This window comes from Labrus bergylta, chromosome 9, assembly GCF_963930695.1.
Source record: "Labrus bergylta chromosome 9, fLabBer1.1, whole genome shotgun sequence".
Classification (NCBI taxonomy): domain Eukaryota; kingdom Metazoa; phylum Chordata; class Actinopteri; order Labriformes; family Labridae; genus Labrus; species Labrus bergylta.
In genome coordinates, this window is record NC_089203.1 from 11468847 (window position 1) to 11481383 (window position 12537).

A 12537-nucleotide genomic window follows, 5' to 3' on the forward strand; every position below is an offset into this window, starting at 1 on the left:
TCATCCTCTGTTTCACTTCTCTTTCTGGATGAGAGCTACAGTTGGTTACAGGCCATAATTATGGGAACCCAAAACAGAGCAACCACTCAGGCTCTATTTTCAGACCTCAATATCAACATTCTGACACACACATGTACAGACTCACATTTTTTGCTATTGTAATGTAGGTTTTGGTTTCGCACTTGGTCTATTTGACGGTTATCATGCCAAACAGCGACTAAAATATGATCCATGTTTTGGCGTGTTAACCATTTTGAAATATACAGAATATTTGGAAAGCATTAGTATCAGATATAAGTGAGGCAGTAGCTTTTAACGGATGAAAAAGGAGGTGCACATTTGAATGAAAATACACAGTTGCTTCCTTCGTCCTCCACTATGCTGTTTTTGTTGAACCCTTCATCGGGTGATTAATTTTTCCCCCAACATGCAAGTCTTTCATCATGACTGAAAGGAAGACGCACTAAAATTGAGGACAAAATGTTTGGGTACAGACTGTTTTCAGTATAACCCTCCTCCCCTGTATAGTGTGTAACATTCCTGCTTTGTGGCATGTGCCTCACAGTTGACTCATCTCACAGGAGTGCGAGGTTAAACTAGCTGGAGAGGGGTTTTTTTGGTTGGTTTTTTTTAATCTGTTGTGATTGGAGACGTTTATGTCCTTAAAGCTTCCATCCCCCTCTTCCTCTCTTAAATCACACATCTATGTTCCTTTTGCCCAAAGTTAAACAGACAGTCATAACAGCCTGGATATGGATTAAGCCGGCTGAAAGTCTTCACCTGTTCAGGTCACAGTAAAGTGAGAACGATGTCATGGCCTATATAGTGTATATCAGCCTAATCCTCTGAAGCAATAAACACATTTAACTCTTCACATAAAACATGATAGCTCAGTAAAAGACTTCATTATAAAGGATATAATCTGACCATTATGATGCCTTGTTGAGACGAAACTAAAGGCAATTTGAATACAGTGCTATGTTGCAACATTACATGCTTGTAGTCTGCTTAGAAAACATTTGTTTCACAACAAAACAACCCTGGAGTGTCTCCGCTGTGAAGTTACCACACACCCTTTTGTCATAGACGCCTGTTGTCCGTCAATAATGATCCCCTGCTTTCTTATTATGACACAGCAGTGTTGCCCATTCTGAGTCAACAAAACCACACCGACAAATAGAAAGGGTTTTCCAAAGTGGCTGTAATCCTGCTTGCTTTTTAAAATATATATTCTAATTATTCAGGAGATTAAAAAAAAAAAAAAAACACCTCATCCATCTGTTTCACTAAGGTCGCAAATAAAACCAAAACTGACAGTTCAAGAGATCTCCACCTGCTGTTGACTTCCTGGCAGACCTGTGTTTTTGTTTCACAGCATGTGGAAATTTACTGGACTTCAGATTTCTATACAGTGATTAACTTTTATGGTTAGCCTTTGCTCTCGGGGCATTGAACACTATGTACCTCTGACTAATAAAAACAAAGAATAAACTTTTATGGCCCCCCAGGCAGATATTTACTTATTATCTTGTTATTTGTCAACTCTCAGGTGAAGAGGCAAAATAGAAATCTAATTAAACATAACATCATGGAAAATTTGGCAAATTCCTTATTTGTTGACACATAGACATTTAACAGCTTCATACTTTTTAATTAGGAAACATTTATTTAAAAAAATGAAATCTGATATCATATACATATTTATTCAAATTGACATAAACACAAGTTGGAAGGATAAGATAGTAGCAAGAATTGAATCTCGGTTTAAACTTGCTTTGACACCGCGTGCCCGCATACGTGTGCTACGAGTCAGAAATGTCCCACATGTGCGCGCGCCCCGTTCTGTCCTGCTTACGGGGGGGGGGGGGGGGGGGGGGGAGGGGGGAAGGGCGATGACGTCCACAGTTCTGGCAGGAAGCCAGGAGGGGCGGTCGCCTGACGTCAGTGGTTTCTCATTCACAAGCACGAGCCGTATATAAACGCTCCTCAGGGCGCTCAGAGGTAGAAACCGCTCACTAAAAAGTAGAGGATATAAAAGTTCAAAGAAGAAACAAAAATACCGGATACGTTCAAGGGGTGAGCCGGGCCTGCTTCAAAAGTCTAAAAGTTTTTGTGTTTGTGTTTCTTTTCTTTTTTTTTTGTCCGACCAAACAAGCCAACCGGAACAAAGGACTCGACGCTTCAAATTCTGTCACTTTGGGATAAGAGTTTGTTTTGTTTGTAATAGGCCTACATTATTAAACCTCAGGTCCTCTACCGTACAAGCTTCTGCCGTCCTACTATGGTCATAATGGAGGTCCCGACCATCGACTGTGCGTCCCTCCGTGGCTCGTTGGGGGATGACGTCCTGAGCTGCCTGGTGCTGGACTGCCGCTCATTCCTGTCCTTTAACTCGTCACACATATCGGGCTCCACCAATGTGCGCTTTAGCACCATAGTCCGCAGGAGAGCCAGGGGAGGTCTAGGACTTGAGCACATTGTCCCCAACGAGGACACGAGAAACAGGCTCCTTTCTGGGGAGTACGAGTCTGTGGTTTTGCTTGACGACCGCAGTTTGGACTTAAGCCAGGCGAAGAAGGACGGAACCTTGATGCTTGCTGTCACAGCCCTGTGTCGCGACCCATGTGGAGCAAGGGTCTTTATTCTGAAAGGTAAGAATAAAAGGGTTTTCCTGTTTTTTAAAAAGCCGAGCACAATTGTTTTGACTGTATCTTAACAACGGGGGCAACAAATGTGGATTACAGCTGTCACCATACCAGCTGGCTCTGGAGTAAACAGTGTTCCAAAATAGCCCCATGAGCAGTTGTCACCTTTTTGGAGACCCATATTTAAACGTGGATGAGTCTCTTTGCTGTCCTATAATCTGACCACAATGTCATTTTCGTCCCTTTGCAGGTGGTTTTGACGCATTTTCCATAGAGTATCCAGAGATGTGTACCAAACCCTCCCCTCCACAAGGGCTCAGTTTGCCCCTGAGCTCCAGCCATCCTGGGAGCGCAGACCCCAGCTGCAGTCCGTGTAATACTCCTCTATATGACCAGGTTAGTTGCTCTAATGTTATCAGATTGAGAATCAAACGTGCTTTGTTTGTGTATTACTTATTTGTACTGTTTAGGAGTTGACTAAAGTTTTGTTTTTGTCTTCTGTTCAGGGGGGTCCTGTAGAGATCTTGCCTTTCCTTTACCTCGGCAGTGCCTACCACGCTTCAAGGAAAGACATGCTGGAGATGCTAGGTATCACGGCTTTAATCAACGTCTCCGCAAACTGCCCCAACCACTTTGAGGACTCCTTCCTCTACAAGAGCATCCCTGTCGAGGACAACCACAAAGCCGATATCAGCTCCTGGTTCAACGAAGCAATTGAGTTCATTGGTAAGCACAAACGCCTTTTTACTGTCTCAACAGCCAAATGTGAGCGGCCATCACAGCTGTCACCTCCTGAGCCCGTTGAAGTAAAACAAACACCCAACACCCCCCCCCCCCCCCCTTCCTTCACTTGTCCCTTTGACTCCTGGATTTAAATTTTTAAAAAGTTCCCTCCAAAACCGACCAGCTGGCTCGGCACAGGCTCCCCACTCCACTACAATGGTGGTTACATCATTGCCACCTCCCAGGCGTACAAAAGTGATCCCCCTCTTAGTGAATTGCGAGCCAGCGGCCCCAAACTTTCTGTAGTGGGGAGGCCGGCTGGGCTTGAATAGCTCCCCTCCACGCCGCTCTTTGTTCTGGCCTAACAAAAGCCTATTTCTCCTCACTCACTGTCGGCCTTCCTCGCAGATCAATACCCCCAGCAGGGGTCTGTTCCCCTTCTTTGTCCATTCAGACTACCTCCTTTGGGAATAACCCCCACAAGCTCACACCCTGCACCCCTATTAACTGTGTTCCTGTGTCTTAATGAGCACTCTAGAATTTAAATAACAACTGAAAGTGTTGGAAAGTCAGTTTTTTTCTTCTTCTGCCTCCCAGAATTTTACAGCCATCCTTTGCAAAATCACAACATCACTTTCTAGATTTTGACAGTGCACTAATGTTTGTGTTTCCTCTCTTTTCTTCCCTCCAGATTCTGTTAGAAATAAAGGCGGCCGAGTGTTTGTGCACTGTCAAGCCGGCATCTCCCGCTCTGCCACCATTTGCCTCGCCTACCTCATGCGGACAAACCGAGTGAAGCTGGACGAGGCGTTTGAGTTTGTAAAGCAGCGTCGCAGCATCATCTCCCCAAACTTCAGCTTCATGGGTCAGCTCCTACAGTTTGAGTCCCAGGTTCTGGCCTCGTCGACCTGCTCCTCAGAGGCAGGAAGCCCGGCCATCGGCAACAGCGGCACCGTCTTCAATTTCCCCGTCTCCATCCCCGTACACACCTCAGCTGGTCAGCTCGCATTCCTTCACAGCCCCATCACAACCTCACCCAGCTGCTGAGGAAGGACCAGGAGGAAAAGACAATTATTTGAACTTCAAATATAACAAAACATGGTTTTGATTATAATCCTATTCATTGTGATACTGGTATCACTGGACAGGAAGGGGGCTATTGTTTGGGGTCATTTCATCTGACTCTGCTGGTCAAAGCTGTGTATGTTGGCCTCATCATTTCAAAGGGAGATTTTAAAGCTATACCATCAGGCAGTATTCTTGTTTAATCTCCTAAATGGGAAATTCTTCCACACATGTACCCTACATGACATTGGGAATGGCTGAAAAGGGAGTTGAGCTTATCCCTATTGAGGAAGTTAGAAGTATTTGAATATTTTTTTTTTATTCAAATGACTGATTTTGTTTTTTTTGTTTTTTTTCATGAAGGCAACTTCAGCTTTTGATAATCACAATCATTTTGAAGTAAACAAAGAGCAGAGGGCTAACAGTTGTCTCAGGAAAGTTGACTTGTCCCCTTAAATGTCTGCTTAGTGTTTTGTAGTGGTTAAAGAAAGCAAGCTATGGCATAAAAGTTGCTTCTTTATGTTGCGAACAATGAATGTATCCTCCTGTTTTCAGAACAGATGTGGCAGAGATCTTCATGTTCACTTTGAAAGTGGTATGGGTTGCCAAATCAAATGCAAAAACCTGCCTTTCAAGACATCATGAATCCTTGACGATCCTGACGCTTTGGGGAAACGGACCATTAAATACCTCATGTTTCTGTACTGTGTGCTGCAGCGCTGAGACAACAGAACCCCACAACTACTAAAAAGAGGGGACTCAAAGTCTGCAGCAGCTGCCTTCTGACATATTTATTGAACTAAAGTAATATATTTCTTTATCATATCTATTTTTGCATAATGTTTGTTGAATGTTGTTTTTATACCGTTGAATAAATCTCAATTTGACTTTCATAAACAGTTTGAAATGTTCTCTTGTTTTTTTTCAACTAACATACTGTAGGACACAATCATTTTCTAGTTTCCACACATGCAAGAGACATTAAACAAATACACAAAACAGTCCTCCACTATTATAACACCATGTCCCTTCATAATAACTAAAGGTTGTAAACATTATACCACTTCAACAAAAATAAGAAGACAATTCACAAGATAATGTTCTCCCAATATAATGTAAAATAATTTAGCTGCGACTTGTTTAAATCATAGATTTTTGTGGATCAAACTCTTTACAACTTGTTTTGTTTCAAAGATGTCAGAAATAAGTAAAAAAGAAGGTCAATACCAATTTCCCTATCACTAGTTGGAGGATTAATGGTACTAAGTCTTTATCATGCTTTTATTTTACTCTCATGAAAATAGCTGTTAATTGTTTATTAGATTTTTTTCTAAAGCTTTAACTAATTAAAGTTGATTGAGATTTTCCCCAAATTAAAGGTAAAACAAGGAGAAAATCACAACAACAGAAAATGTGCCTAAAAAACAGAAAGTAAAAACTGACCCCCTGGCATGCCATAAGTATCTTTGTCCCCATCCTCCCCAATCCCCTGTTTATGTTCCATGTAAAGGAATCCTATCATATATCTGCATAAACAACTTGCCCTTATGAGAGGCATGATGTCATGGCGTGGGCCATTGTTGGGGCCACACTCCTTGTCTGTGAACCCGTGTGAGAGCGGGCCAGCAGCAGGAGGCCCAAATAATCGGCCAAGGAGCACGTCCCTCTGCGGCCACAATAGGAGCAGCTGCGAGGCGTTTGGGAAAAGTGTGACAACTAAAGAGCATTCAGGGCTCAGTCAAGCAGTGGCCTTGTTTCCCCTGCCTCACACACCAATGGGGAGGTGGAGACAGAGATGGCCGTGAAAGGGGAAGGAATATGTTTGGTTTGCAAATTAGCCAAAACATTGGCTGTGACCCTCAGAGGGGTGTGAGAATAGGAAAGAAAACGTCCTCTAGAGATGATTATGATGATGATACTGCAAGGCCTTCCCTTCAAAACAAGTGTCTGTTTTTATAAAATCAAGGTTTAGGAGGAGAAAACTTTCATGTTGATAACACTTTCACTTTAAAAAAACATGGAGTGTAAATATGACAAAATGTATTTTTTAAACTGACACGGATCTTTTTATCTGTGACAGCAATGCAAATGTTTGTCTCTGAAAGAAAACATCACTGTGACGCTGCCCCTGTGATGAAAGCCTCATTCATTTACCTCACCAGCTTCCTCCGACAAGCTGTGGTTTGGATGACATATGTGGGACTCCACCCCCCCCGAAAAAATCCCAGCCCACCCTCCATTGTGTCTTTAGCTTTCCTGTTGTCAGAGGGGAGGCTGGCGGCAGTGTTTGTGTGTTTGTGTCTGCGTGTGTGTGAAAGTCGTTAGGCATCTTTTATGATCTGATGAGGGTGCTTTGGAGGGGGGAAAGGCCCTCAGTCAACTGCCGGGTCAGAGACATTAAAGCAACAGGATTTAAAGTATGTGTGAGAGACATTCTGTGTGAGGTGTGAGACAATGTCAAGGTGCTGTGAAAAATATACTAGATCTTAAAGAAAAGGCCAGTTAATATTGACTTACAATATTTAAAATAACATTAAAAACTCACTTAATTCATTGATTTAAAACCATGTATTTCTTATCATACCCCTCTTTTTTGTCAGTATTGGTCAGTCAGAATTGGCTGTTATGTCACCATTTTGTCAACTGGCTGCTCCATTTAACAGCCGAGCTCTGACTCGACATCAAAGTCATTTTAATTAACACCGTCCTAAGAAAACAATGGTTATATAATGTGTCAGACTTTGCTGTCATGACAGGAAGGAACATAATGTAATCCCACTCCTTTTTTTACACCACTCACTTTGGATCAAATACAACAGAGCTGAAGGTGTTCTTATGTAGGACTTTATCACATCAGGTGGTGAATTCCCACATCTTTATTGAATAAAGGGGGCATATTTGAATTGAATTCGGCTGCATGTTTAAAAAAATACATAAAGACTGTGAGTTGCCGTCAGCCTATATAAGAGAACATGTGATCAGCACCATTATGAAACTATATCAAATCAAAAACACATGACATCAAAGTTCAATACACCCTTCTTCTTTTAATACCATTCACAAGAGCTTTAAAGATGGTTTTAGAGATCTGAACAGATTTATATCTATAGTACAGTTTAACATGCTTGATGCCACAGCAGAGTCAAAAGGCTGCAGCCATTTGTAACTTTATCAGGGTTTGTTTGTCATGTTGGGATAAAAAATGTTAATAATTTTGTTAAAAAAAGGTTTACAGTTGTATGGCTGCGCTTGCTCACAAAGCACACATTTGTGTTTGTCTAGCATTATGATTGAAAAGGACAAAAAATACACCCCTTTTCCCCATTCATAATCCAGGACATCCAAACGTTTCATTGAACCAACAATGTCAAGCTAGACCAGGCTGACCAAAGAAATGTCCTGTGGCTTTCTTGTAGCTGAGTTATCATGTGCTGATCATGGCATTCACATATTTGATAATGGATAAACTTTTTTTCAGGGGAGGGAGATTTAAAACATGTCTCATCATGTTCTCCACACAGCTTGCAACCTGGAGGGGACAGGTAGCTGCAGTTTTCAGAAGAAATAACTTCAGCTGTAAAAATAGGCACCAGCACGGCATTTAGTATGAAGCCACTGCAATCATTTTGAGTTTGCGTTTGTGTATGACATTTTGGCTCTCACTGATTTGATCTTTGTCAAAATTTGTATATTTGTCAAAATGTGTATTTGTATAAAATTTGAATCAATCGTGGCTGAATTCCATTTAGGCTTGTTGTAAAGCTGGATACCTACCTCTGTAGGCTATAGTAGTTATACATCTGCTTCACCTTCCTTGACAAAAAAAACAATATTTGCTGTAAAACGTTGTGTGCAGGAGTTCAGAAGTACTGTTAATGGTTGGTTTGTCTGAGTTCTTTTCTCTTAAACATTACACCAAATAGCCTCAAGTGAGAGGGCTCCACTTGGATGCCATGTTGTTTGGCTTCTGCAAAATCCATCTTAAGGATAGGGATGTAAACACGTTAGTCATAAAACCCAAGAATCTGATAAAGCATATTATCAAGACACATTGCATAAGTGTAACAGTCAACTTTCAGCACTGTTGATAGCATCTGCATTCAGCTCTGACGAAAATGTAATCTGTTAAATGCCTGAGTGCAAAAATGTTTTCTCTGATCAGTGACACAGTTTAAGCAGTGCATCAGCTGACCTCTCGAATCAAGTAACTTCGACAAAGATAAACCAAGCTTCAAACAGGAAACGTGTCTCAACACAACCATGGCAACATGACAAAAACACACTGACAACAAAACATCTCAGCACCAACCGCAAGACCCCCCAAAAAAACGTCAACCACCTTCCTGTGTGAGAGGGACTCGTGTGACGCTCATGTAAAGTATGTTTAAATACAATTAGTATTATTAGTGGAGGATGCTGGGTAATTACACCTCTCACACTTCACCTTAACATCAAACCGGATTTAATCTCTCTCGCACACAAACCTGCATTCTCACTAATACACAATATCCTGAGTGAAAGATTTAGTCCACACATTGATGTCACGGCAGAGCACTCACCTGCGGTGAATCTGTAAGAGGATTAAGAGTGTGACAGGGAGGCCTGTGTAACATCCCGGGACTCTGAGGTGTTGTACATGGCTTATTCAAATCTTTACATCAATGCAGCGTGCAGACGTACGCACACAGCCTGTCGAGCCAGATGCTTCGTCTCATGCAGGTTTTGCTGATTCAGGGTCAACTGGGAACTTTTCTGTTAAATAGGGCATCGTGTCGGAGCCAAAACCTGCGTTGAAATGCTAAATAAGCCAAGTAAGCTCACAAATCTCAAATAAAGGACAAAGAGAATGACAGAAATACAGTGTAATAAGCTTTTTTCATTTTTTTGACTCTTTCCTCCACTGCTGTCAGAAAATAGTTAGCCTCACAATTGTTTCTGTTTATCTGCTGCCAGCCTCGTCATAAGGCCCCAGTCCTCCACTACAGTTACAAAGACTTACATGCACTTTAGTCACTCATATTAACAATATTCTAACATTAAGCTTCCACATCTCACCACATGCATTTCATGAACTACTGCATCTAGATTACAATCTCTGTACACTGAACTTCGCTTTTGTATTTCAAACGGTGTGTTTGCAGACTGTTCAAACAAAGAGCGTCCTGCTCACTATATATTACACAGAGTGGAAGTGGCCTCAGATTAACACCCCACATTTTGACGTTTACTTTGTGCTCTATTTCGTCCTCTGTTTGTATGTTTACTGCATTGCACTAAGAACAACACAACATATTTCTTCTAATGTGTGAATCTACCTGGCAATAAACACTGGCACTTGTTCTTAATAAAAAAAGTACACCTCTACCAAATCTTCTGTATTCATGACATTCCAGCACAAAAGTCGACCAGAAACTCTGCCAAACAAAACCAGAAAGGCTTGCTTTGCGTGACAGCAGCGGCGATAAGGCCAGATCTGTAGCAGAGATTGTATAGCTAAAGGAATGTCAGGCTCAGGACATTATGTATGGCCGAAGAAAAGTGGCTTTTTCCTCGCCAGCAGGGCTCCTCTTCCTCTAACAACACAGTCAGGAATGTGAGACGACGGTGGAAGAGGAACTGTAAAAACTGCAAAAGTTGGCTGTAAAAGCGTGTGCACTGTTGTTTTTTATGTAGGGCATCTCTGCAGAAGTTGTGTAACGTTTATCTCCTGTTGTGTCTGAAGTTGTTCAACCAGTCAGATAACAGAGTGCAGATACACCTTCTTATATAGAGGTCAATAAAACCTCTCAAATGGGTTGTACATTTATAAATGGAAAAAAGTGCATACCATAGATTTTCTATTTGTATACTGTAAAACCAGAGCATATGAAACCCACATATAGGACACCTTTGTACCCTGAGAGCCCTCATCCACATCCCAGAGTCTGAGCAGAGTCTGTACTTTTCCACTCGCTGGAGGTACGAGGTTGTGTTCACAAGCAGAAGTGAGATCCTGTGTGGAGTATTCAAGGAATGTCTGGCATCCTGTCTCTTGTCTTCCTGCACTCTAGATGATGTCACACCCAAAGAACATACAAACGAGCCAACGTAAATCACCTGGAGCCATAGCAGATGTGCACAGCTGCTAGAAAAACATTTAAACTCCCTGCTGATTTTTTGCCCAATAAGCTTTTTTTTTTTGGACTAAAGAAAAAAGGTTTACATGAGCAAAAAGTGAGTTGTTATGAAAACGTTTAAGGCATATCTGCAGAAGAATTGAGTAAACAGCTACTGCACTCATTATGCAAGGCTAGTCTGTCTGCGTATAATCTGTTTACTGAGGCCTCAAAGCATCATCAAATGCTGTCACAAAACCAAAGTGCGCTGCTGTGGTTACAACCAAAGCGGAAACTGGTGCACTGTTGATAGTCATGACAACAAACAAGTGACAGAAAGGATCTGTTAACTTCTCGTAGTCAGTGTTAAAGTCGTTCAGTTATAGACACTTTCAGGGCCCTGGGCAGAAGCAAACATGAGACATTGTGAGTCCGGACCCTGACAGACCACATGGTTCAAAAGGCTTTAAACTGCAGCAGATCCCACATGACTGAGAAATGAGCACCACTCATATGCTTTAACTAGTGCAACTAACTTCAAGTCTGCAGCTATTTAGACGATGGAAAAAAAAATGCAAAAAGCTAATTTCTAATTAGAATGATTGAATGTGGATGTTTGTGTTTTTTGAGAATGCATCATCACCTCAAGCTTAGCATAGTCTAAAGTTGTTAATCAGTTCTTAAGTTTCATTTTAATTACATTAAGGATGTTTCTTCATGACCTAAGTAAGTCTTTAACCTGAAATGATCTTCCTCTTGTAGCAGTGAGCTTTGGGCTCGGCCACATAGGGCAGCTTTCTTCATTCAGTGATTCTTTTTCCTTAATTCACACATCGTCCGTGTGTAAAGTAAAGGTTGAATCTGTATTTATATTTTGAAGGTTTAAATTAGACACATAAGTGGCATGTTGTTTTTTGTACGACCATATCCTATATTCGCTTCAAAAACCTGACACAAAATGTTAAGTATTAACACTTATATTTATCTGCAGACATTTTACTCCAATGAAACATTTTAATCACAGGATTCTCAAAGTTTCAATCCCTGTTATTTACTACGAAGATTTATCGTGTTTGTTTTATGATCAAGACCTTTTAAATATATGTATGCTTTTTGATTGTAGTCAAGCGTGATTTGTGTATGAGCTGCTCCAGCTGAGTGAAGCAATAATTTGGAAGTGTTAGCATGAACTCCAGAAGCAGACTGGAGTCTCAGCGATGAGTGTTAAACACACACTCAGTGAGGTGCATCATCACACATAAATGGCTCCCTGAAGTATCTTTACAGAGCAGCCTCTTCCTACTTGTCCATTAGGAATCAGCGCCATCTTATGGTCGATAATATGTATTACCGTTCAATAAGTCATCTTTAATGGTAAAGTGCATTCTGTCTGCAGTTAAAAAAAAAAAAAAGTTGCTGTAACATAAGAATCTCATGTTAGTTCACTCAGACAGCTCACAGCACTGCAGCTTAAATCACAGCTCAATTTTTCAGGCTGACTTTCACCCTGTGCACATGTTCATAAATTGTAGATAGTCTAATCTCAAAGTCTTTATTGGAGTAGAGGAGGTTGTGAAATGAATTGATCAGTGTGCATGAAAAAGAAAATCAATAGCTTTCAGTCAAACACAGACACACTTTTTATGAGCGGGAGCAGAGGATGTGTAACAACCCTGACCTTATGTTCCCTCTGCTGATTTTCAGTTATTCAAATAAAAAACTCAAGTTAAACAAATACTCCAATAGTCCAATAGATGCAAACTGCTGAGCTGGGCAGGATCCGTTGGGAAACAAGCTGGAGTTTTATTAGTCACATTCAGATGATTCTCATTCAAACTGTTAACGTTTGACCCATAACGTTAATGAGTAACAATGCTTTTATACCGGCTGAAACAGGCAGTTTAGAAGGGTGTATGACCAGTGACCACTCAGTAATCTATTTCATTGACACTTAAAAAATAAGTTAGTGATCAGCCTTTCTAACGGCATCATTCTTCATAAAGCTTTTA

The 12537-nt window shown here is 41.2% G+C and overlaps 1 protein-coding gene across 1 annotated transcript; it reads left to right on the plus strand.

Annotated features, from left to right (window-relative positions):
- The first annotated feature begins 1992 nt into the window (after positions 1-1992).
- On the plus strand, positions 1993-5330 carry dusp1 (dual specificity phosphatase 1). Its single transcript, XM_020639397.3, has 4 exons — positions 1993-2651; positions 2896-3041; positions 3152-3371; positions 4060-5330. The coding sequence occupies exons 1-4, from the start codon at positions 2282-2284 to the stop codon at positions 4413-4415; spliced, it is 1092 nt and encodes a 363-aa protein (XP_020495053.1). The 5' UTR covers positions 1993-2281; the 3' UTR covers positions 4416-5330.
- Positions 5331-12537: the final 7207 nt, after the last annotated feature.